This window comes from Amblyomma americanum, chromosome 2 (genome assembly GCF_052857255.1).
Source record: "Amblyomma americanum isolate KBUSLIRL-KWMA chromosome 2, ASM5285725v1, whole genome shotgun sequence".
Taxonomy (NCBI): domain Eukaryota; kingdom Metazoa; phylum Arthropoda; class Arachnida; order Ixodida; family Ixodidae; genus Amblyomma; species Amblyomma americanum.
The window spans coordinates 146,854,575-146,880,222 of NC_135498.1; the positions used below are offsets into that span (position 1 = coordinate 146,854,575).

At 48.4% G+C, this 25,648-nt stretch overlaps 1 protein-coding gene across 1 annotated transcript in view; it reads left to right on the forward strand.

Annotated features, from left to right (window-relative positions):
* The window catches only part of LOC144121872 (cytochrome P450 3A29-like), a 52,981-nt gene extending 39,847 nt beyond the window's left edge, over nt 1-13,134 (forward strand). The window contains exons 3-5 of the mRNA XM_077655291.1: nt 1,992-2,181; nt 5,151-5,362; nt 11,719-13,134. Coding sequence (XP_077511417.1) covers nt 1,992-2,181; nt 5,151-5,362; nt 11,719-12,687 — 1,371 coding nt within the window. The 3' untranslated portion in view covers nt 12,688-13,134. The remainder of the gene's footprint in view (nt 1-1,991; nt 2,182-5,150; nt 5,363-11,718) is intronic.
* The last annotated feature ends 12,514 nt before the right edge of the window (nt 13,135-25,648 follow it).

A 25,648-nucleotide genomic window follows, 5' to 3' on the forward strand; every position in this document is an offset into this window, starting at 1 on the left:
GTTTTCAGTCTAATCCATGCTACGCGTGTATTGCCATAAAATACAGGAATCTGAGCCTGCTATGCCATGTATTGTTGACGTTTATACAAAGCCAGCATTGTCACTAAACGAACCTTGATGCGCTGGTTTCTTCACGTGAGTAGCAAGCAGTCACTTAACAACAACAGTGACAGAGCGTCTGCGCCATGTCTACGCAGAGCCCTCGCCTGTTCTCGGCGTCTCAGGTTTTCCTCCTTCCGAATGGCTTAAGACGTTTAATGTCAGGTCAAAGGCATTGAGTATACAGGGTGGCAAGTTTTTCTAGCACAATCTCCCCAACGTCCTTCAACAAATCTGCTGTTACCTGATCCACAACAGCTGCTTTCTCCCTTTTCATTGCTCCTAAAGCTTTCTTTACTTCCTCTTTCGTTACTGGTGGGATGTCCCAGTGCTGTGCGCTACTAGCTATTACATCAACGTCCTGATTATACTGACTAGTGGATGGATTTGTGTAGAACTTTTCGATTACTTCATCTATCTTATCCACATTGCTAATGACAGTTCCCTCTGTGCCTCTTAATGCATTCATTTAGTTTTGCATTGTCCATCTCAGGTATTGTCCATGTTTATACGGGACAGAGTGACAGAGACGCTTCCCACCCGAGAATGCGTGCATTATTGCAGGTAAATTTAGTTGATGTTCTGCCTACTCTTATTGTGTCTTCTGATATTGGTGATCACCCGTAATTATGGAGGTTAATGCATGACGCGTAGTTGCCTCTTCGTTTTTAGCAGAGTTATTGTTTTCAGTGTCACGGAAAGAATTGTGCAAAGATCGGATTTCTATGGTCTTCGCTCAGCCCATGCACCGCCCTGTATACTTTGAACTGGATATGATGTACATTCAAGAATAGGTAAAATGCCTCTCTCTCGGCGTATAAACACTCTCTTTCATAAAAAACGCACAGCCATTGTCGGTTTTCGCATGGCTAGAAAAAACTTAATGTTTTTATGTCTTCTGTTAAGCGCCGCCTATGTGATGCTCCAAAAGCAATTGAGGACTGCTTCATGGTTTAAGACGCAGTATTTGTGTGTGGTAGTCCACAATGGGCGTTGGAAACGCAAATTAATTGTACTGCGCATTGTGTGCAATACCTAAGTGCTCTGCAATATGTTGATGACCACCTGGACATTTTTATTTTTTTTGGACTCCACAATCTTTATAAAATTTTAATCGGGGACCGGCATTGTAAATCTGTTGTATCAGCAAAATTTCACTACAGCAAAATTATTGTCAATCCAATGGAGGTGCATGCCCAGACAGACCTCGCACCGAAGTCACATGCCTTGGTGGAGATTGAATTTATTTCAATTCAATGTTTACTTTCCAAAAAGTGCCTGGATCACAGCCTTGTTTTTGTTCTAGTTCTTTTTCAGCTGGACTTTTCTTGTTTTGAACTAGATTTCATACTGCCTTACCAAGACGTTTTAAATATTTAATGTATGGTGAACACATTTCACTGCAATAAATACCATGCTTAATGAAAAATAATAGCCGAATGGTTAGAAGCCCCGATTTTGCACTTTAATGGCTTGGGTTCTGATCTCAATAAAGTCTATACATTTTAGCAGTTGTTTTATGTTAATAAAGTTTCTAATTGTGTGGACGGACAGACGAACTAAAATATGCGAACGTCAGAGGTGAAAAAGTAGCCTTTATTGTATCCCTGCATCAAAACAGCGCGTTCAGCATTCGACCCCGTGACCTGGTGCTAAGCACAAGGAGCTTCGCGACGGCGCTCCTGCTTCCGATCCTCTCGCCCTTGCGTCGAACAAGCGGAGGGAGCTGACACCGGGCGGAGGCCTTCTCATGGACTTTGATATATACTGTGCCTCCCGAATAGTCGGAGCAAATGTAGAGTTTAAAGCTAGTTCCAGCTAATCGAATGACGAATTCTTGGAGCTAATCGAGTGTTAGAACGGCACGTAAATGGTTCGCGGTTTTTCTGCAGGTAATAGAAAAATGGATCCGGACATACGGCAAGCTAGTTGGCTTCTACTGTGGCGATGCACCATGCGTTATCCTCACCGACCTGGATGCCATCAAGCAGTGCTTCGTGAGGGAGGCGCACAGGTTCCGCGACCGAGTGCCTCTTGTGATGAACGTGGAGCCGCTGAGAAGCAGTTTGCTCGGACTGAAAGGTACACGCGCGGCTGGGTTCGATACACTGGAGTGAACTGACTGTTTAGAATCCTCACTTAGAATCCCATTACCTGGAGGCCAAGCGCTATCATATTCGGCCACCTGAAGAGCGAAACTCCAGGAACACGACAGCTGAGCTGATGCTAGCGAATAAATTAGCTGCAGAGCGATGACAACAAAAAGGAATTAAAAATACGTTAGGACAAGTTGGTTTAAGGGGTATTTAACGGCCCAGAGAAGTCGTAGGGGAGGGCTCCGGATAATTTCGACCACCTGGGGTTCTTTAACGTGCAAGGAGATCGCACAGTAGACGGGCCTCTAGTAATTCGCCTCCATCAAAATGAGACCGCCGCCCCCGGCATCGAACCCGCGTCATTCGTGTCAGCGGCCGAGCACTATAACCACTGAGCCGCCGTGGCGGGTGTTTGAAAATGTGCGCGCTATATAAATGCCACATAATAATCTAAATGCAAAGAACAGGAGTGACACGTGCGGCCCGTACATGCATTTGTTTCGAGAGTGCTTTATTAACTTGCATGCCTTCTAGGTATGTGACAGAAACAAAGCTATGGAAAACAACACAACTAAAAAATTAATGACAAGAGTCCTAACAACTCAACAGGCCGGAGAAAAATTACTGTGGAATGACACAGTGTGAAAAGTAAAGCACAACATCCAAAGAAGCAGAATTATAGGGCTCCAATCAGATGTGTAACTCGCTGAGAAAAAACATCGAAAGCAAATTTTCATATATTAAGCATAGCTATAATTAATTTCTGATCGACAATCGGAACAGGCTAAGGTAACTGACAACGGCGGGAGAAGGAGACAGGTGGCCGCACTCACAGCAGGGTTTGAGATCAGGTTGTTCTCCCGTATTTTGGCCAGCAACATAACCTCTGTACGCTGGCGTAGACGAAATTACATGAAAGAGACCCGGTAGGTATAGTGTGATAAGTGAGGGTAAACGGGCTTCTAAAAGTGGGCATCATTTTTGGGGCTGGTGCCTTAAATATTATTCTAGAAATATTGCTAGGTTTAGGGCAAGTGGCGTTCTGTGTTTTGTCTTTGTTGCTTTTTTTTCTTCAATCCGTTTGGAAGTTGTGACCTTCAAGAAGCTTTGTTAGGCTTCTGCCTTCCCATTCCGAAAACCCTTCGCATGTCAGAATTCTCTAGTGTCGGTGGTAGTTCTGTGTAGTATTTCTGTGATAATTTTCTTCATTTCAGTCACTTTCACTCCGCTAACTCTGTTTGCGTAGGAGGCGGCCATGAGCGCGAAACGATGTAAATTGTTCGAATCTCTTTGCGAATAGATGGAATGGGAGTAGTAGTAGTAGTAGTAGAAAACATTTATTCCAAAAAGGTAGGATAGAGAGGCGAAAATACAGATTTTGGGTGGAATCCTTATTTCAGGACCCCAATATCCACCGCAATTGCTCTTGCTTGGGATATCAGCTTTCGCTGCGTCGCCAAGTCAGAGCTGAGGAGGGCAGACTCCCACTGTTCCTCGGAGTGATGTTTGTCTAGTTCGGGGGGCTTGGGACCGGAGCAGCCCCATGTTACATATGTTGTTGGAATTCCGCCACACCAGGGGCAGATGCTGTCATATCTGTCGGGGAAGATGATGTGGTACTTGTGTAGGTTAGGAAAGATGTTCGTCTGCAGTTGTCGCCATTCCCTCGCCTCTGCCGCCATTAGCTTACGGTGTGGTGGGGATAGGCTTGTCTTTGTGTTCGGAGAAGGAGGAGGCGCTCGCCGTACGTAGAGGGGGGAGAGGGATGAGGTCGGGGAGGTTAGTCGCTCGGTTAGTATATCCTCGAGCTAGACTGTCCGCGGCCTCGTTTCCCTCGAGCCCCTCGTGCCCAGGAGTCCAAGTGATCTGGTGCTTGCATGTGGAATTTTGAACTTGTGGGGTAGTCAGAATGGGAGCGACGGAGTGTGGAAGTCTGCCAGAGAGAAAGAGGCGACACGCGGACTGGGAGTCGGTAATAATTTTTAACTCATTTCCCGTAGCATCGCCGTGCTGGATGGAATGGGAGTACATCATTACATGCCGAAGTGACACTGCAGGTGCAGGGCTCGTCGGGGCTGAAGTATAGAACCATGGGAAGCATTTTTTTAGCCACCGATGTTCACTTTTACGCGCTGCCCAGGATCAAGAATGCATCACTATCTACACGTGTAAATTGACCCCCTGTGTCAATGAAGTGAAAGTTGCATGGATTATGGAAGCTTTGTCATCAACCACATGGCTTCTTTTCATCAGAATAAATGCATCTTTTGACTAAATGATAAAGGCGCAGTTCTCAGTGTTACCTAATGGAAATGAGTCTGAATGTTCGCAGCGCTTTGCAATTCTACGACAGAATGTATAGTAATAATATGCTTACATTGGGCAGCTTCAAATTTCGGAAACACGAGCCGCAGATAATATGTACTTTTATAGATACCATGATTGTGTTATATGGTGCGTATATAATTCTTTCCCGAGAAGGGTCCCAATGGGTGGTATGGCCTTGATATTCATCCTTCCTTAGTTTAGGCTGCAGTTTCATTGTGTTGATGAATTACTGACAATAAACAGGAAATGCACGGAGAACAGTACTATGGTGTAATTTCTAATGATCTTCCCGTTATCAACGCAGTAATCCTACATAATTAAATATTCTGCCAACATACGCATGAAAATCCTTGACAGAACCAGGTTTCAGATAAAACTGACAAGGAAAACATCCCAGCCAAAAGCAAATAAATCAGTAATAGGTACCCTTTTGAAATGCTTAGAAAAGTACCCATCACACAGCTGGGCATCTAATTTTGCAAATGTGCTAAACGCTTTGTAGTTTGTTCTTTGCTCGCCTTTAGCGAATAAATCGTACCAGTACAACCAAAAACGCCCATGACTAAAGTTGATGCAGCAATAGTCGGCACTGCAGCATTGCAGCTCCTTGCTCATTATTGCACGCAGGTGACGAATGGAAGGCGGTGCGGACCATTCTGAACTCTACCTTTTCAAGCGCTAAAATGAAAATGATATCGCGCATCATAGAGGATTGCACTGATACAACAGTGCATATTCTCGACAAAAAGGTCGGCGTGATTCCTGGCCCCGTAGACATCTCAGCCATGGCGCAAGGGCTGACGATGGACTGCATCTCCAAAGCCGTGCTTGCTTGGGAGGTAAGACTATACGCTTTCCCTGAACGTGATTGCCTCTTGTTACTTTCTTCTAGGGAGATCGCTCTAGGATAAAAAAAAAGAGCGGCAGTGAACAAGACAGTGACACTGCACGTATGACCGCGTTCAAACACACAAAAAAATGGCAGTGGCTTAACTTGGCCAACCGTGGAATTCAGCAAAAAACTAGAACGCTTGCTAAGCGTCTGAGGCTCGTCCATGGCAGCTCCGCTACACGCTCGCGAAAGCAGTTCTATATATACCCACACGACCACTTGGCTATGACGTGGTATGCTATGGTCTTACGACACCCCCATCGGATGTCATCACGTGGCTTCACATCACCCCATCGGATGTTCTTAAGGTCGAAGGTCAACCCAAAGGTCACCCAAAGCCAAAGGTCAGAGGTCAATTCAAGGTTAGATGGCAAAGGTCAGAGGTCAACTAAAGTTAATGGTTCAAAGGTTCGACACGATAACTCTACCACATATGGTCATACAGCGCTAAAGTGGTTGGGCTGAAGGTAGTTCAAGGTCAATCTGCAGCCTACGCGACGACTGCTTTACCTAGCGTACTGAATATTTTGGCTTCAAAACTTATTCCAGTGGTCAGATGAGGTGTGCTTTTGTGGGCTAGTGGCTATAAAGCTGCAATGCCACATTCTAGGCACTGTTAATCATTCGTTTCTTATTGAAGCTTAATATAACACCGTCAAAGAGGAATTAATTGCGGGACGATGAGATATACAATTCTGCGAAAGCAGTTGTATTCACCTTCACATAACTACTTTGATGCGTTTTGTTCTACAGAATGTTTTAAAAACTTGAAGCCGAGGCTTTACATGTGCGGCAGGAGTTTTCCGCAGGGTGATGGTTATTGGAGGTGGGTAGAGGGAGGCTGGCTTTTCCACTGTTTTAGAATTCGATTTCGCTGCCGCTTTCACCGCAAGAGCCGTTATACGGAGCCCACCCAGGGCTTTAGTGTAACTATTGTCCGTGGAATATGGTTGGTGCCCTCCGGTGTGTGGACGTCCGGTCTTGAAAGCTGCACCTACCAGCTGCGATTCGCTACGAGCGCTAGGCATGCTGCTCAACCATACACCGCCAGCCCTGCAAGCGCCACCACTCAGCAAACCACCTTCTTCTGGCCATTCTATCTGGCTTTTGGTGTTTCTGGAGGAATAGTTGGGTGGTAGACAGACAGACAGACAGACGGACGGACGGACGGACGGACGGACAGACAGACAGACAGACAGACAGACGGACAGACAGACAGACAGACAGACAGACGGACGGACAGACAGACAGACAGACAGACAGACAGACAGACAGACAGACAGACGGACGGACGGACGGACGGACCGACAGACAGACAGACAGACAGACAGACAGACGGACGGACGGACGGACGGACGGACGGACGGACGGACGGACGGACGGACGGACGGACGGACGGACGGACAGACAGACAGACAGACAGACAGACAGACAGACAGACAGACAGACAGACAGACGGACGGACGGACGGACGGACGGACGGACGGACGGACGGACGGACGGACGGACGGACGGACGGACGGACGGACGGACAGACAGACAGACAGACAGACAGACAGACAGACAGACAGACAGACAGACAGACGGACGGACGGACGGACGGACGGACGGACGGACGGACGGACGGACGGACGGACGGACGGACGGACGGACGGGCGGGCGGGCGGGCGGGCGGGCGGGCGGGCGGGCGGGCGGGCGGGCGGGCGGGCGGGCGGGCGGGCGGACGGACGGACGGACGGACGGACGGACGGACGGACGGACGGACGGACGGACGGACGGACGGACGGACGGACGGACGGACGGACGGACGGACGGACGGACGGACGGACGGACGGACGGACGGACGGACGGACGGACGGACGGACGGACGGACGGACGGACGGACGGACGGACAGACAGACAGACAGACAGACAGACAGACAGACAGACAGACAGACAGACAGACAGACAGACAGACAGACAGACAGACAGACAGACAGACAGACAGACAGACAGACAGACAGACAGACAGACAGACAGACAGACAGACAGACAGACAGACAGACAGACAGACAGACAGACAGACAGACAGACAGACAGACAGACAGACAGACAGACAGACAGACAGACAGACAGACGGACGGACGGACGGACGGACGGACGGACGGACGGACGGACGGACGGACGGACGGACGGACGGACGGACGGACGGACGGACAGACGGACAGACGGACGGACGGACGGACGGACGGATAAAGAGGAGGAGGGAAAGACAGGCATGTTAACCAGAAAGGGGTTCCGGTTGGCTACCCTGCACTGGGGAAGAGGGATTAGGGGGCTAAAAGGAGGAAGAGAGAAGGGAAAAAGGCATGACACACACACACGCACACCGCTGTCACAATTTGTCATTCAATCCAGTCGCTTTCAAGTAGGCAAAGAGTGCCTTGTATGCCTTGAGGGCAGTCGACTGCTGTGGCCACGGACCGAGGATCTTTTGCTCTGTTAATGGGCGAGGATCAAGGTGGTCCAGGGCACAACACGGTGTATGTCTTGCACTCACAAATGCTGGGCACTCACAGAGAAGATGAGCGATGGTCTCCTCACAACCGCAGCTTGCACAGGCAGGACTGCCGGCCATCCCCATCCGGAAAGCATAGTGGATGGTAAAAGCAACGCCGATCCATAAACGGCATAACAATGTTGCGTCGCGACGTGCTAAGTTACGTGGAAGACGAAGGCGCAGTACAGGGTCCAGTGCCTTGAGGCGGAGGTTGCAAAACTCTCCCGTGTTCCACGCTAAAAGTGTGAGCTCCAGCACCAAAGGGCGAAGCCCACACGGTGCGTCAGGTCTTGAGAGTGGGATCCTCACTGGAAGTCCGTCGTTGTGAGCCGAACGCGCCGCCGCATCGGCCTGGAGATTACCGTTAATACCACAGTGTCCTGGCAGCCATTGAAAAATGATGTCATGACCTTTGGAAACGGTGCCGTGGTACAGTAGACGGATCTCAGCAACAAGTTGTTCCTGCGACCCGCGGCGTAGCGCAGCTTGCAGGTCTTGAAGGACTGCTTTAGAGTCGGTGAAAACCGTCCAGTCATGTGGAGGTTCCTGACTGATGAACTCTACCGCAGCCCGTAAGGCTGCGAGTTCCGCACCAGTTGAAGATGTTGGATAGGTCGTCTTCACTTTCATGAAGATGGATCTGGCCGGTATCACCACCGACTCCGCAGAACTGGTCGAGTGAACTGATCCATCTGTGTAAACATGTATGTGGTGACTGTGGTAAGAATGCAGGTGATTCAATTTCAGTTGTTTGAGAGCGGGTAGTGATACACCAGCTTTCTTCGTAATTCCAGGAATATAGAGGTGAACCCGATGTTCATGAAGACTCCATAAGGGTGAGCACGGTCTTGACGCAGGGGTGAACTCCGATGGATGATATGCGCGATGAGCTTCAATGACTTTGGCGAATGCAGTACGCGGCCTAATTATTGGGAGGGTTGCGAGGGGATGACAGGGAACCCGTGTGAGGTGCCGAATATGTGTTTTCATGTTGCCAACAGCAATTTATGTATTAACAGGATGTTCCCGGGCAACAAGAACAGTTGCTGCTGTTGATGCACATTTAGGCAGTCCAAGGCAGATACGGAGAGCTTGGGCTTGCACACTTTGAAGAGTCTTGATATTTGTCTTTCTAATGGAACTGAATATCGGAAGACTCTACCGCATGTAGCCCAGAAATACGGAACGGTACAGTTGCAGCATAGAGCGCACTGATGCGCCCCAGGACTTTCCCCCGAGGAAGGAGAGGACATGGACAATCGCAATTAGTCTCTTTCTCATGTCGGAGACATGTGGACTCCACGAGAGGTTCCTGTCGATGACAACACCAAGGAATCTGTGGCTTCTCTCATAGCGAATGGCTTCACCATTAATGCGAATAGTGTAGCGTTACATTATTTTGCGTGTGAATGCCACAAGTGAACACTTTTTGGTCGAAATGTTCAGGCCCTGTAAGCGAAGATAAGATGTCAATATCGATGCCGCCTTTTGAAGTCTTGCACGAGCTTGAGGACGGGTCACCCCGGATGCCCTAATACAGATGTCGTCTGCATATACCCGGATCTGAGCAGATTGTGGCAATACGTCGACCAGGCCGATGAGAGCAAGGTTGAAGAGAACTGGGCTCAGCACTCCACCCTGAGCGACTCCGCGCGAATTTCGGTGTAAGGACGTTGGTCCGTCCGCAGTCAGGACAAAAAATGACCTCTCTGATAAATAGCTGCGTGTCCAGCTGAACGTGCGGCCTCCGATCTCAGCAGCTTCCACTGCGTCCAAAATGGCCTGATGCGTTACGTTGTCGTACGCGCCCTTGATATCCAAAAACAATGCCACGGTCAATATTTTCAATCTTTTGCTGTTGTGCACCGACGTTACAAGGTCAACCACGTTGTCGATAGAAGAGCGGCCCCGTCGGAACCGAGACATGGAGGTTGGATAAATCTGATATCGCTCCAAGTACCATTCCACGCGTGTGAGCAGCATTCTTTCCATGACTTTGCCGACGCAGCTGGCGAGTGCAATTGGACGGTATGATGAAAGGTCGAGCGGTGATTTTCCCGGCTTAAGAAGTGGAACCAGACGACTGGTCTTCCAATCATGAGGAACTATGCCAGCAGTCCATGACTTCCTGTAAGTGTCGAAAAGAGCCCGTCGAGCTTCTTTGCCAAGGTTGGCAAGTGCGGAGTACATCACACCATCGGGCTCTGGTGATGATGACCTTCTACAACAAGTCAGCGCTGCATCAAGTTCTTCCGTGGAGAATAGTGCATCCATCCGAGAATCCCGTGAGGGTGGAACATTGTTGCAGTGCAGCGTTGCGCCTGGATTCGGAGGGCCTGTTATTCTTGCGCAGAAATCTTCAGCTACCTCAACCACACTGCGCCTTTGGTGGAGCGCTATGGATGTGAACGGGTAGCGCTGTTGAAGGTACGTGCGAAGACCCCGAATTACACTCCAAAAGCGCGGCAAAGGCTTCCGTGGATCAAGTGTTGGGTGGTAGGAGATAGATTGCGCTTCTGCAGGGTGAAGGGGGGACGGTGGTTCGAGAATAGCGGAGGCTGGTGGCAGCCCCTAACTAGTTGGGTGCTGTGGTGAGGTGGGTCGTGCTTTGGGGGGGGGGGGGGGGTGCAAGGTGAAGGCTTGTCGCTTGGACTGGAGGCTTCACCTAAAAAGACACTGTGGCGTACAGTGGTGTGAGATTGTTGCTGATGCCGTGCCATGAACGAAGGCGGTCAGCCATGCACCAAGGAGCTGAAGAACATGACCGCTGTTCCAGCTGGGCGTCTGGCCTGTTTTTGCCGCTCATGGTCACCTGAATTCCTCTTCATCGCCTGCACATTGACAGAGCAGCTACGCAATGCCGGCGCCGCTGGCACTCTGTCAAAGGTTGGCGCTTCACAAAAACCTCGGCTTTTTCAGCTTTGGTAGTAAGGTAGTGCATTCGCGCTAAAACAAGCTGGGTAGGCTTCCAGATGCCCTTGTTCATCCAAATGCCGTCCAGGCAACGTCAGCGGCGTCTCTCACGTATCCGCTCCTACTGCTGGTGCGGTTTGTATTGGAGTCTATTCAAGGTGTTTCTACTGATTAAGTCGTCCGGTATCTAGTCTGTGCAAATGGCTTAGACAATGGGGCGGGGTCCGCGTCCCCATTTCTTTTCTGTGTCGCTGACCTGTAGATAGAAACTCTCTGGCAGTGAGTGGTACACTGCCACCATGCATAGATCCGCACAATTCCAGGTCCCTCTGTGTGACGTTGCCAGCATTCGCACACGGCCCAGAGAGTACCGCCGATGCGCTAGTCGAATATTCATTATGTCTCATAGCCGCCTGGACCACTTATTGCTTCGTATAATGTGCAGTAAAAATATTTGATGTTTGGATCGGCGCCTCCTCATTTTATCACGCGTGCACGCGAGGCGCTGTATGAAATGGCTTCGTGCCAACTCTTTTCATTGCTACCCGATCAAAATTAGGCTCAATTCAGATATTTAGTTCGACAGCGTGGCTTGTTGGCGCATGATCAAACCGACACTGCAACGCAGCAAGGGACGAGAAGTCGAGGACACACGAACAAGAAATGGACAACACGAGCGCTTACTCGTGTTAGCGCTCGTGTTTCCCGTTTCTTATTCGTGTTTCTTAGTACCTTGCTACGCTACAGACTCCCCATGAATTCAGAAAGCTGCGCGTTGCCGATCGCGACCTGCGCAAATCATCTGTATTGTTTGGTGTGCCTGCGTCATGATTATGCTCTTTACCACGCAGTGCGAGTTCCAGCAGAACCCGGAGGACCCCTTTCTCAAGAGCCTTCGTAACACACTGATTGCTCGAGACGTGCCCATCGTGAGCCTAGCCGTGGCCTTTCCTTTCGTGAGAAAAATTGCGGGGTGGTTGCTGCCATACGTGTCCTACGGCAGGTTCTTCGTCCTCGTCGTCGACAGAGTGCGCCGTGTGATCCGACTGCGAAAGGCCCGTGAAGGGCGTGAAAAAAGAGAGCAAGGCCACACCGTGGACATGCTACACCTGATGCTTGACGCCCAGCGCAAGAGCAGGGAGATGATACACGGCAACCATGGTTTCTTTATGACCGACGATCACATGGTCTCCAACTGTTTTATATCCCTGGGCGGTGGCTTCGAAACGACTGCACTAGCCCTGGCACTACTCATCGATGAGCTGGCTAGAAACCCGCGCGAGCAAGACCAGCTCCTCGAAGAGCTCTCTTCTGCGTTCCCCGGTGTAGAGAACTCCTGCGAGATCAGTTATGATAAGCTTCAGAGGCTGAAGAGGCTGGACATGGTAGTCTCCGAAGGCCTGAGAAAGTATCCGCCGCTGGTTTTCTTCATCGCGAGGATGTGTTACCAGGACGTCGAAGTGGCGGGGAAAGTCCTGCCGGCTGGTACACGCCTGATTGTGCCTACTTGGAACATTCACCGCGATCCCGAGATGTGGCTGGATCCTGAAGTGTTCGACCCGGAGAGATTCTGTGATGACCGCAAAACAGAAAGGCACTCAGCTGCTTACATTCCCTTCGGCCTTGGACCCCGCGAGTGCATTGGAAAGAAGTTCGCGTTGCTGGAACTGAAGATGGCGCTTGCGAAACTACTGCTCCGGTACAAATTCAGCCTCAACAAGGAAAAGGAGCCCACAGTCAAATTCGACGTACCTCTCATAAGCATAAATCCGGTGAAGAATATTGTGCTTCAGGTTAAGCGCAGGTCCAATTGTACATGATCAGAACGTCTTCTTAATCATGGCTTGAGAGCTGCGGTCATCGAAAGCTAGCCTAATGTGCATTTCTTACTTTTAAGTATGCTTCATGTTTCATCTGGGTTTAACGTCCCGAAGCGACTTATGCTAAGAGAGACGCCGTAGTGAAGGGCTCTGGAAATTTCGACCACCTGGGGTTCTTCAACGGACACTGACATCGCACAGTACACTGGCCTCTAGAATTTCGCCTCCGTCGAAATTCGACCGCCGCGGCCGGGATCTAACCCGCGTCTTTCGGGCCAGCAGCCGAGCGCCATAACCACTCAGTCACCGCGGCGGCCCTCTCTTGCTTTTAAGTACAGCTACGGTATCTGAAATGGTAAGTTGACCACTGTGTCAGACTGACAACTTGTCTCTTCTCTTCGGCTTTAACAACGGTATGCAAGTAAAGTCAAGCAATAAAATATACGAGTTGCCTGAAGAAGCATCATTTATTTAATCATAAACTGACACACGCTCAAATGTTGTGATGCGAAGAACAGCGTAAGGATAATGTCCTTTTAGTCTTGCTTTTCCATCAGATGCTTTAGTACTTGATGCGCTTCCATTTGATCCCGTTTGAGGCTTCCCGTAGCCTGTAGGTGTGGGCAATTAATTTTGCATGGCTTTGCTGGCTTTATGGCTCGTTAATGATTTTGATGATTTTTCATTGGTTGCATTGTACTGATTTCGCCTTACTTGGCACGGCGCTTCGGATCAGCGGATGTCGAGTGCTCACTGGCACAATCCGCTGACGCGCGCTCATTTTCGCCGCAGTTTTCCGCCTCTTCGCACTCGCAGCCAGAGGTGGGCACCCTCACGACGGCGAGCCCTCATGACGGCGTCCTCACCCTCACCTCATTAGGATTTCACTGGGTGAGGGAGGGAAAGATGAAGTGTCTGAACGCGAGGGTGGTAGGCCTAACCGTATTCCGGGCTAACGTTTTTTGTCTGCCCAGCCTGTTATGAATTCAAGTTTTAAAGCGTTAGTTCTTAAAATGATGGTTCACCGGGAAGACGTAGTCTCTGTAGTCTGGAGGTACACGAGGCGAATACGAAAGACGGGGAGCCGCACGCCTTTTCCGTCGTCGTGATGTAGTACACCGCTGACAATGTTATGCCAAGAAAAGCGCTGTTCTAACTCAAAACTCGGCTTTGAAAAATTGTTTAAAGTCAGCTGAAACACTATATAGTGCGCTAACAAGGGTACACTGACCGGACCATCCGGGTGGCCGCCGGTTCAACGGGAACCGTGGTACCGCAGTCAGCATTTTCATTATCGGTCCCAAGTCTGTAAGATGATCAGTGTAGAGTAAAACCTGTATAAGTTATACCTAATAAGGCTGTTAATTCCCAAGTTCTAAGCCTCGTTTCCCGGAACGAAGTCGGATTTCAGCTCGGCGAGGTTGCAAAGAACTGGCTGCAGGGCAAAAAATTTCTTGTACGAAATTCTACTTTCAAATCAAAGCCTGTTGGCGGCGTTGGTGTGGAATTTTTTCATTCACACTGTGAGCCTTTCAGTACGATCTTCTTTCTGTTTTCTAGCGGTGCCGCAATGTGGTGTGCAAAGCCAACCACTGTAGTCTTATCATGGAAATAAAGCAGCAGCTTAAAGCACTGTTGTACTCGAAACCGCAACCAACTTCTTGATTCCAAGCCTAAGCGTTAACCACCTAGGTCGGCATCATTGCTGGCTCCGCTCTTCATTGTACGATGTGCTAAACAAGTTGTACTGCTCCCCAAATAAGAGGAACGCGCAGTAAATTATGCGCAGTAAAATGCGCTGTAAAATATGGAGGCAGGGTCATTAGTCGTCTTGAGTGATAATCTTCTGGCCATCCTGCCTGTACAGTAAGCAATGGTCAGCTGAGAAGCGATACCGTGCACAAAGGTGCCACTACCTTATGTACGGTTTTTCGTGGATTTCATGCGAAAGCAGTGGGTTTTGTAGCGATAGCTACTTCACGGCAGCATTTCGAGCCTTCAGCGTGGCGGCGCCGCCACGGTCACGTGGTTTGTCACGTGGTGCGGAGCAGCTGCCGGCTGCACAGCGCCATGGCTGGTCACGTGGCCAACCACGTGGTTAGTCACGTGTTGTGGAGCAGCTGTTGCTGCCGGCGGCGCGGCACACCGGCAAAACCGAGCTGCAACAGCTGTGCGCATGCGCCGTGTCAACTTAGACATAGATGAAGAAGGAACGCCCAGCGAAACGGAGTGGCGAAAGTCTGGCTTTGGAATTCAACGAAGTGTCCCTGCTAAGGTGGCTGCACATCACTCCTGTGAAAAATCTCGCCATCCGCATAAATACGTTCCTTATATCAAGAGAACTGACTTCGCGCCATCTGAAGAAGCTCCCGAGGCTCATGCGCCGTCTGACAGGGTGTCAGTAAGCAAATGTCCTTCAGTCATCCCGGCAGCTGGACTGGGCTCCGAGGCTAGGCCTAGAGCCACCGGTGACGCGCTGGCAGAGGTGGCTTCGCCGGCGTCGGTCCCTGCTCCCGGTCCATCAGCGGCAGTACACATCCCGCCTTCTTCAAATGCACCTGAGGCCGGGAGCGATCTGCCCTCTGGGCGGAACTCGGCAATGGCTGCCCAACCTCCACTGCTGGATGGGGCTTCAACCGTGTAGAGTGAGGAGAAGAGCTCTCCAATGGACCTGTCTTCGGCACCTCCATCCGTGCCATCGGCTTCCCGCAGTTTTGAAAAGCGCCCTTCAGGGGACACTGCGCAGGATTCGTCTTCTGCCAACTCCAGCTCACAAGGCAAGCGTTCCTGCCCAGCGTATGCCAAACAGGTGGCTATGCCGACATCGGGATTGGTATCGTATAAAGTGGCCATTAAAGCTCTGGGAGCCAAAAGCCTGACAGACATTCCGAACAGGATTCTTCAAGCCAACCTGAACGAGTGTCTTGGGACCAAAGGTTTTCGTGGCTTCACGTCTAGAACGAAATCTAATACCATCGCTGTGTGGCTCCCGACTTTGGCTGCTGTCGAGCGTCTGCAAACGCTCAAGTGCATATCGATTACAAGCGAGGTCTCGGTGTCGGTCCAGGTGTACCTAGTAGAAAGTTCGGACCTACAACGCTGTGTTGTTTACAACGTCGACGTTGCCGAAGACCAGACGACCCTCCAGCGTGAGCTGTACTGTCCAACCCACCGTGTCATCCAAGTGCGGTATATGGGAAAGGGGCGTTCGTGCATCGTCACACTACAGGGCCCACCAACTCTCTCAGAACGACTTTACTAGTATGGCTGTATTCTGCGGCCCCGCCCTTACAAACCGAGTGCTGTCTATTGCTACAGCTGTTTCAGACCTTGCCACATGCGCCGATCATGCCCTTTTGCAACGCAAGATGAGGCTCGGCCACAAGGCACACCGTCTTACAGGTGCGGACTTTGCAAGACTGACGACCACGAGATCACCTCTCCAATTTGCCCCACAAAACAGAAAGCAACTGAAAAGGTTCGGCGTGGGATCCGTAAGCAAGTGCCTCCGGTTGAAAACGGAGCCCCGATACAGACATCCAACAGGTTTGCGGCTCTTCAGTGGGATGAAGACGACTGGCCGGAGCTTTCTGAACCCAATCCACCTGCAGCCCCTGCCAAACCGTCGCACAGCGAAAAAGTGCGCAAGGATCGCCGTCGCCTTCAAGCTACACAAAAGCACAGCATACAGGAACGTCTGCGTGAGGACATGGCAGCAGTTGACGACCAAATTGCACTCCTTTTAGCCGAGGTCTCCAAGTTTCTAAAACTGCGTCGCTGCCAATAAATGCTTCTCGTGTGCACATATAGGCTCCGCTTCCTGTACGTCTGTAACATGCCCGGGTTTGATATTGCACGTGAATAAAAACTAGTGTTGCACAACTGTTTCGTGCGATATTCACATTGCATGCGTTTATTCGTTCGCAAATGTAAAGTACACAGCGAGAACACCTAAATATAATCCAATAAAATTAACGGAAGCGTTTCGCCTACTTTATTAGAGAAAATTTTGCCGAAAAAGTACTTTATATATATATAAAAGATATCTATCTACAACACAAGTTTCGTGCTTCCGTCGTAAGCACGGGATGTTCGAAACACGAAGTTAAGCTGAAATTCACAGCAGCTTTCGCGCAAGCGACAAGTGCTAAATGTGCAGCTTCTAGACAGAGACTCAATACAAATCCTGAAACCTATAGTCAGCTGCCTCCATGACAGCTTGGTCGATTACAGCTGAACGAAAGCAAAAATGCAGTAGTCCTCTTGCCGATGTTGCGGGAGCGTTGCGGCTCGGCGGCACCCTCTCGACTTGCAGCGCTCCACGTGGCGGTCGTCGGCATTCATCGCTCGCGTTGCCACCAGGAAGGCAACGGTCGGCACTCTAGCCAGTATATTCTAAACACTATAGCCGTATGTCATATGCGTGGCCCACGAACGATCTTGAGCCGCCGTTGCCTAGCAATGCCGCAGCCGCGCTCCAACAGATGGCGCCACCGTAGTCACCGCTCGCTCCACCAGGAGTGGAATTACGGATCGCTCTCAATGGAAACTGTCTCAAAAACAGTTTCAATTGCCCCTCTCCTATTGGTTGACCGTCAGCGGCGACCATTTTGATTTTTGCGCCACTGGCTGTTGTCGTAAACGTCTCAGAAGTGTTTATGTGTCTCACTTACTAATGCGAGCAGATTGAGACGATTTTTTGAGACAAAAAAGTAGTCTCAAAGCGTTTGAGACAGGAAATGGCGGCTGTTTACATCGTCGTATACGCGGGTGACCGCACAAGCAGCGGTGTAGGCGGGTGCATGAAGACGACTTAGATACGCGGGAAGAGTTACTTCGACGCTTCGACTTAGGAAGGAGACTGCGCAGTCGCTGTGCGACGAACTCGCCGTTGAACTGGTACATGGCTGGGAAGTGTGCGGGTGAGTGCACTGTCAGTGGAGCGGCAGGTGCAGTACGTGCTGTGCTTCTTCGCCACCGGTGGGTTTCAAGGCATCGTTGGAAATGAAGAAAGCGTCGCGAAGGAGGGCTTCCTTTGCCTAAACTCTCGCCGCAGCAGCATCCCCGTCGTCGTCGGGCGTGTCAATTGCTCACTCATCGCCAACAAGGAGCCTGGGGGTAGTGCTGCGAGCAAGCCGCAAGGGGTTCTACGTTTGCGAACGCGATGGTGAGTATACCTCTGCCGCTGTTTTTGACCGCTTCAGTTCAGCTACAAGTGCGGGCCTCGGCAGCGAGAGTAAGTTCTTGCTGTGCGTGTTTTTTCCCAGATCTACTGTGCGAACATGCGCATTCCGGACGTGAATACGCGCTGACCCGCTTCCACGACGCGTTCGTCTGGCGGCACTCCAAGGCGGAGGAAGGCCTACTGGACGACGGTGAGTTTTTTCTGCGTAAGCAGTAAAAGAGCACTGTCAACCGTCGGGTGGCCTCAGTCACATATATCGAGCCCCAACACCATGCATTTGCACGGATCTGCTGAAGCTACAAGGATGAGTCTGGCTAGTTACACCATTGCAGATACGTTACACTATGATACAGTGTATTACCACCCTTTTGTTAATTATAGTTGCAGCAGAAACACACGACACATATTACATTGTCGAACTACATAGCATTTCCTGTCGAAGAAACCAAAGCAAAACCCACCTGACAGCGCTTGTGTTTTCTAGCCAATCATAGCGCATCATTTATATCAATATGGTGGTAAAAGACTAACCTTACAGCAGTGCTCACTTATACATCTCAATCCTGCGTGTCTGTATGCGCTTGAATGTCATACTCAGCAAAGCCTGGATGTGGGCTACTTGGCATGAGTCTTCTATTGTATAGCAGAGCGTCCTGTAAGGCTGTTGAGATCACCGAGAAAGAACACGCTTAGCTGCGTAATTTTTTGTTATGCACCAGACTATGTCTACCCACTGGAGCCACGGCTGCTTGCACCAGCTGCGTGGCATCAGACTCGACTCAGCAACAGGCCTTTACAACACATGCTTTCACACAGTTTGTGGCTTAGCGCTGTATTGGTGTGCTTAAGAGCTGCTTCAGGTGCTTTCAAAGGCACCGGATGCACCACTGCCAGTGGGAGTGGACAGTGTGCATCGTCACTGAGCGTGCCGCACTTCACAACCTCTGTTTGAATGCGCCCATGTCAGCAGATGGTGCAGGCGACACTGCCATTGACCCAGATAACAACGGGCCACCTCTAAATGGTGGCTACCCCGTACAGGATCCCTCCTCACCTACCTCTTGGGAAGAGCAATGCGCTACGGTATTTTCAGCCTCTGTAGGACGACCCGTCTCCAGAAGCAGGCGTAACTAGGGATGGTGGATCGACAGTTGCGGCGGAAAATGTAGCGTCTAGAGACGACTCACCATGCTCGCGTGGAGCCTGCAGAAGCCTGCAGTGACAAACAAGTGCCCCCACCAGCTGCCACTTCATTTTCAGTGTGTTTGCCAGTATACCTCCCAGTCCCTCAGCAGCGTGTTGCACAGTCTGTTCCTGAAGGCGGGAAAAGTGTTGAAGCAGCTCGCCCAATTTGTGAAAAGCATCAGTTTGAACTGTCTTTTGTCAATGCTTATGTAAACCCACCTGCCACTTCTCTGCTGTCTCCTTCCAGATTGGTGGAGTGCCTGTGGTTATCACCTGCGTGACGAACATGCATGAACCAAAAGTGTAGTGCTGGAATAAGGCACGGAATATTTGTGATGTTTGTTGGAATCAAAAAGCAACACCAAAGTTGTTTTTAGTGCATCATACATTCAGTATTTGTATTGTATTGTATTGGGTTTTATGGCGCATAAGCTACTCAGGCTATCATGCGCCAAACAAATGGTATAATTAATTTCAAGAATTGGGTGTCCTCAGTGAAAGTACTTGTCCGGACAAGGACTCCGAGGAGCCTAACTAATCAAATGTAGATCTGAGCCTTCTGCTCAGGCCTGAGAAAATGGATGAGGTGTATCATAAAATGCGTCAAAGCATAGGGTAGGAATTTTTAGAAATAATAGTTCTGTGATATTATATTTTGTTTAAAATCGCTGCGTCTTTCAGAAAACTAAAAACGGATGAAGTTCTTACAAGTGGATTATCTCCTAAAAGCAAATTGGGGTGGAAGAGAATGCGTTCATTGTAAAATACGGTAAAATATTTTTTTCTTAGCCGTTCGAGTTGTGCGCACATGAATAGGATGTGATTTACTGATAGCTCATCTCTACATTTCTCACATAAAGGTCTGTCTTTTTTGTCATTAGAAAGTTATGTGTTAGGTGTGTGTGCCCAATACGGAGACGGCATAAAATAACTTCGATGAAACGTTTTTGGTGTGAGCATGACTTCCATTCTTCTATTAACGGTTTTACTAAGTGTAGCTTATTATTTCTTTTAGTGTTCCATTGGGACTGCCATTTATACCTGATTTTACACTGTACCAGCTTCATGCCATCTTTGTATGGAATGTTCACGTTCTTTATTTCTTTGTTCCGAGCTTTCGCAGCACATGCATCCGCCTTCTCATTGCCTGTGATTCCGATGCGGCTTGGCACCCAGCAAAATTTTATTTCTCGTCCCCGTGTTGTAGCTCTTCTCAATTATGAATGATGTCATCGATTAGTGGTGTAACCGCATTTCTATGGTGAAGTGAGGTGAGTACGCTCAGAGAATCAGTGTAAATGATGCTATTCACAATGCTCTCATTTATAATTTTTTCTACAGCCACAGAGACTGCCTAACACTCTGCCGTGAAAATGGATGCGTACTCAGGCAGCCGTACTGTTTTTTCCCAATTATTTGGAACCACAGCACTTCCGGCGTACTGTGGCGATTTTGATCCGTCAGTATAAAATCCTGTATATTCTCTGTATTCTTCGTTTAGGGCTAAGTATTCTTGTAAAATATGCTCATGTGGTGTTTGTTTTTTGTGAAACTGTGTTAATGTGAAGTCGCACATAGAGAGCAGGCAGTACCAAGGCGGGAGTGGGTCAGGTTTGCGGGCAATGTTAGGCAATGTGTCCATTACATCTATTTCTTGACATTTCTCTTCAAAGCGCAGAAGAAGTGGTCTGATTGCCAGAGGTTTGTTGGTAAACAGTGTTCGACGTGGGCACCTTGTAACTATTGGGGAGCATATGTGTTTTGGCATGGAACGAATTTTAAGAATGTATGAGCATGTGAGCATAGTTCTTCTGTCTGTGAGTGATGGTTGGTTAGTTTCAACATAAAGACTACTTATGGGCGACGTTCTGTAAGCACCAGTTGAAAGACGTAAACCTAAGTTTTGCACTGGGTCGAGTCGTTTCAAGTACGAAGGCCTTGCTGAGCCATACACTATGCAACCATAGTCTAAAATGGAACGTACTACGGAGCGATAAATATGTAGAAGGCATACCCGATCAGAACCCCAGTGTTTAGGTGAAAGGAGTTTCAGTATGTTCAAAGGCTGCGATGCTTTCTTTTTCAAAGCGTTTGTATGGGGCAGGAAAGTAAGTTTTTTGTCAAAAGTTATGCCTAAGAATTTGTGTTCATTCTTAAAAGGTAACTCGGTTTTGTTTATGTGTAGAGTGGGATCTGTCCGTACGCCCCGTTTAGGTGAAAAAAACAAGGCCACTGTTTTCTGTGTAGAGAAGTGGAAGCCGTTCTAGTCTGCCCATGTTGCCAGTTCATTTATTGTAAGCTGTATTTGTCTTTCGCATGTAGATATGTGGCAGGATGTGCATGCTATCTGAAGGTCGTCAACATAGAATACATAATAGACCTCGGGATTATTTTCCTAATAGAATTCATTTTTACTACGAAGAGTGTTGCACTTAAGATACATCCTTGAGGTACTCCATTCTCCTGAATAAAACTCTTTGAGAGGGTTGAGCCTAGGCGCACGTGGAATGAACGGTTGGATAAAAAGTCTTTTAAGCAATTCAACATTCTGCATCGGATTCCAAGCTCGCAAAGATCTTCAAGAATCCCGAACCTCCAGGTCGTGTCATATGCCTTTTCTAAGTAAAAAATGACTGCAAGACAGTGTTGTGTGTGTATAAAAGCTTCTCTGACGGTATTTTCTAGACGAACTAAGTGATCTGTAGTGGAGCATTCCTTATTTAAAAGCACGCTGATTGATATCAAGGTTACAATATTGAAGGACAAAAGCTAATCTGATGTTCAGGACATTTTCAAATGATTTGGCGAAACAACTGGTAAGAGCTAATGGTCTATAACAGCTGGGGAGGTTGGTTCTTTCCCGGGTTTAAGAAATGGTTCAATATAAACTTTTTTTCAGGCTGTGGGTAGTTTGCCTGATACCCAAATTTTGTTAAAGAATCTTAAAGTGCCTCTACGGCAGACTGGGAGAGATGGGCCAGCATTTCATAGTGTATTTGGTCGGGTCCTGGGGCTGTTTTTTTTTGCCAGAAGAGAGTTCTCTATTGATTTCCTGGAGGGTAATTAAAGTGTTGTATTGTTCATTAGCACCTCCACTCGTTGGGAGTCTTCGTTTTTCGGCCATGTTTTTGTATTTTAGAAATGACTGGGTGTATTGTGACAAGCTAGAAACTGCAACGAAGTGCACACTAAGTATATCTGCCTGTTCCCTTATATTTGTTTGTTTACAAGATGGTGTCAAAAAGTGGCATTGTGTATGGTCAGAAGTTGCCATTTAATTTTCTTACCTGTTCCCACATTTTTTGTGTGATTTGACTGTTTATGGATGACACATAGCTCTGCCATGACGCTTCCTCAGCACTACAACGGACATACCGAGCTTTAGCTCTTGCCTTTTTAAAGTTTACTAGGTTTTCGTGTGTGGGGTACCGGCGAAAAATACCCGAAGCTCTATTTTGTCGTTTTTTTGCATCCACCAAACTTTTTGATTCGGCCGTACCATTCCTGAAGACATTGGAATAGCCAAGTGTGCGGCAGCTAAGATACAATAAGTGAACGAGAGCATCCAGCGTCGCTGTTTTGTCGGCGTTATTTCAGGTGCAGATCTTAGACTGATTATTACGGGAAGGTGGTCACTGCCATATGGGTTGTCTATGCATCCCGCTTAAAATCGTTAAAAACAGACCGCGAACTAAAAGAGCGATCTAAACAGCTCATTTTTCCTGAAGCTGGAGAGCAGTTGGTGGTTTTGCCGGAATTCAAGAGACAAATATTATTGCTCAGAATAAAATCCGCTATAATTTGTCCTCGGGCGTCTGTTTTTTCGCTCCCCCAAAACGAGGAATGTGCGTTAAAATCACCTACTACCAGATACGGGTCTGGTAGCTGCTCTAAAAGATTTTCTAATTCATGCATTGTTACTGTGAGATGGGAGTGAAAGTAAATACAACACAATGTTAGTGTTTTGTGTGTTAGCAGAGTAGCTGCAACAGCTTCAAATTTAGTCTTTAGTCTATGCTCACGAGCCGGGACATCATTTCTCACTATGATTGCAACGCCACCTGAGAGCCGGCTTGCGTTCTCTCGGTCGCGGCGAAATACTTTGTTTCTTGAGTACATTTGTAATTTTTAGGCCTAAGTTTGTTTCTTAATTACATAAGGCCACGGGTGCGAATGTGGCTAAGACGACTTTTATATCGTTCAACTTATTAAATAATCCCCTACAATTCCAGTGTATTAGGAATGTCATTTTGTTTTTTTTGGGATGTATTTGAAAAATTAGGTCACCATTTCATTGGGGCCAGGTATTACGATTTTTGGTTTTTTTTCTATCAAGAGAGCTCCGCTGCAGCGGAGGTGAGCGAGGATCACGAACTCTATCCCCTCAGTATGTTCGGATTCAGGGCGAAGCTGTCGACCCAAGATGTAGTTCTACAAATCAAAGAAGGAGTTCTAAGTAACGTCCCTAGGGACGGAGAGAACGTAATAATGGCACTGGATATAAAAAGAGCTTTTGACAACGTAAGCCACGAAGCCATCCTGACAGGCCTGGACGAACTGAACTGCGGCAGGAGGGTATTCGGTTGCGTCAAAGCTTTCCTCTCAGATAGAACAGCGACGATAGGGCTGGGAGAACTCCGCTAGGAGAAGTTCCACACCCCTAACAAGGGAACTCCCCAGGGCTCCGTCATCTCACTTACGCTTTTTAACGTTGCAATGATCAGCCTTGCAAAACAACTTAAGGAAGTCGAAGGAATACACCGTGTCATGTATGCCGACGACATCACCATCTGGACAAATACGGGCTTACTAAAAGAAAAGGAAGAAAGACTACAGGAGGCCGCGACCTGCGTAGAGAACTACGTAAACGCGAGACGGCTAGCATGCTCCACCGAAAAATCAGAACTGCTCAGAGTCTGGAGAGGGAAACAAAACCGCACAGTCCCGAACAGCGACGAGCTTAGGCTCAACGTCTACCTAGAGGGAAAACCCGTACCAGAGAAAACACTCATAAGAATCTTAGGCATGTGGATACAATCAAACCAACGGTGTACACATGCACTTGCTCTACTCAAAGCTTCCACCCTACAAGTTCCCCGCATGAGGTGGTCTTTGTGGTTATTTGAGTCAAATTTAAAAGCTCTGCGTGGATCCTATAATTTACAGTTTTTAAAATCGTTGCTCAATACCTTGCAACCGCTTAGGGCGACACCTCACCACACATCAGTGGGTAGTCTGGGTGCGCTTTCTCATTAGGTGTGCCCAGGGAGCGTGGGCAGGATGGGGCGCGGGGGTTTGCAGACCCAGCTTTTGTTCCGACGTTTATTATTTTTTGTCCTGATGTGTTAGTGTGTATGAGTTGAGGAGGGCGAGAAAGAGAATTATTTTTAATCACCAATATCTTTGGTGTTAATGAAGCTAGCTTAAAACTTTTTGTGGTGCGATGATGAGTGATCGGATACCGATCACTAATGTGATTTTCCTAACCTCAGTATACACCATTTTATGATCCCTTTAAAACAGAGAGATAGACACTATCTGGCGACAAGTCTTTGGTGTTGAGCCCAGCAGGCATGCCAGGTTGAGGGTGGGAGATGGGAGAAGTAAAGGGATTGTGACAAGAATAGTGACGTGATGGCATGTGCTACGGGTTTGAAGCACTTCTCATGGGTGCAGTATGGCCCTATAGCCTCAGACATACGAGTCTGTCCCTTAAATGACGACATAGGTGGAAGCGAGCTTCGCAGCATACTCAGAGGGGTCTGAAAAGGGTGTGCCTTTTCAGACCCCTCTGAGTATGCTGAGTATGCAACGGAGACTTTTAGAGGGGAAGTGTAACAGGCAAAGACAAGAAAAGGTCTAGGGGTTCATATTGCAGGCCTCAGCAGATACAGGTGGAGAGGAGAGGACTACAGGTTGGGAGGCAGCTCAGTGGGCGATACCCAGACACATTTAGTGGTGCGCGAGTCTCCTGCAACAGTAATGCATGCAGTAGGGACGGGAGGGAGAAAAGCCACTGGGAGAGGGGGGTGCGGTTAGAATAAAGGCTTTGGCAATTTCAGTGCAGGATGTGAAATGGTCTTTTGGAAAGGGTGCCTCTGGAAGTGGTGGCACAGAGTATCTAGCAGGGTACTCAGTTCAAGATGTCTGACTTTTCTATTTTTTCCATGGCTATTGAGGTGAAAATTTTCCGACAACTCAGAGACTGAAGAATAGCAACTGATGTAAGTGAACAGTATTTCATTAGCCGTTCACAGCTGAAAAACTATTTACTGAAACTGCAAACAGCCAACTAAAAACAGACTGGCTCTTCCTTTTTTTAAAAGCCTATTTTTGCCTTTAGGAAGCTCAGCTTGAAGCCGTGACTTAAGATTGTATGAAAATCAAATTTTCAGGTTTCGAAAAGAGTAATAAAAATTGTTTGTGGAAACTGCAAAAATAAAAGGATTTCAAAAAGCAGTAGATTTATTGCAAACAAAATATCTGACTCCTCTGCACCATCATTTATCATATCCCCAACGCCTATTGGGCATCACAGAGTAATAATCTTAACACGAATACATTATTCGAAGCATAACTGTATTCAGGAAT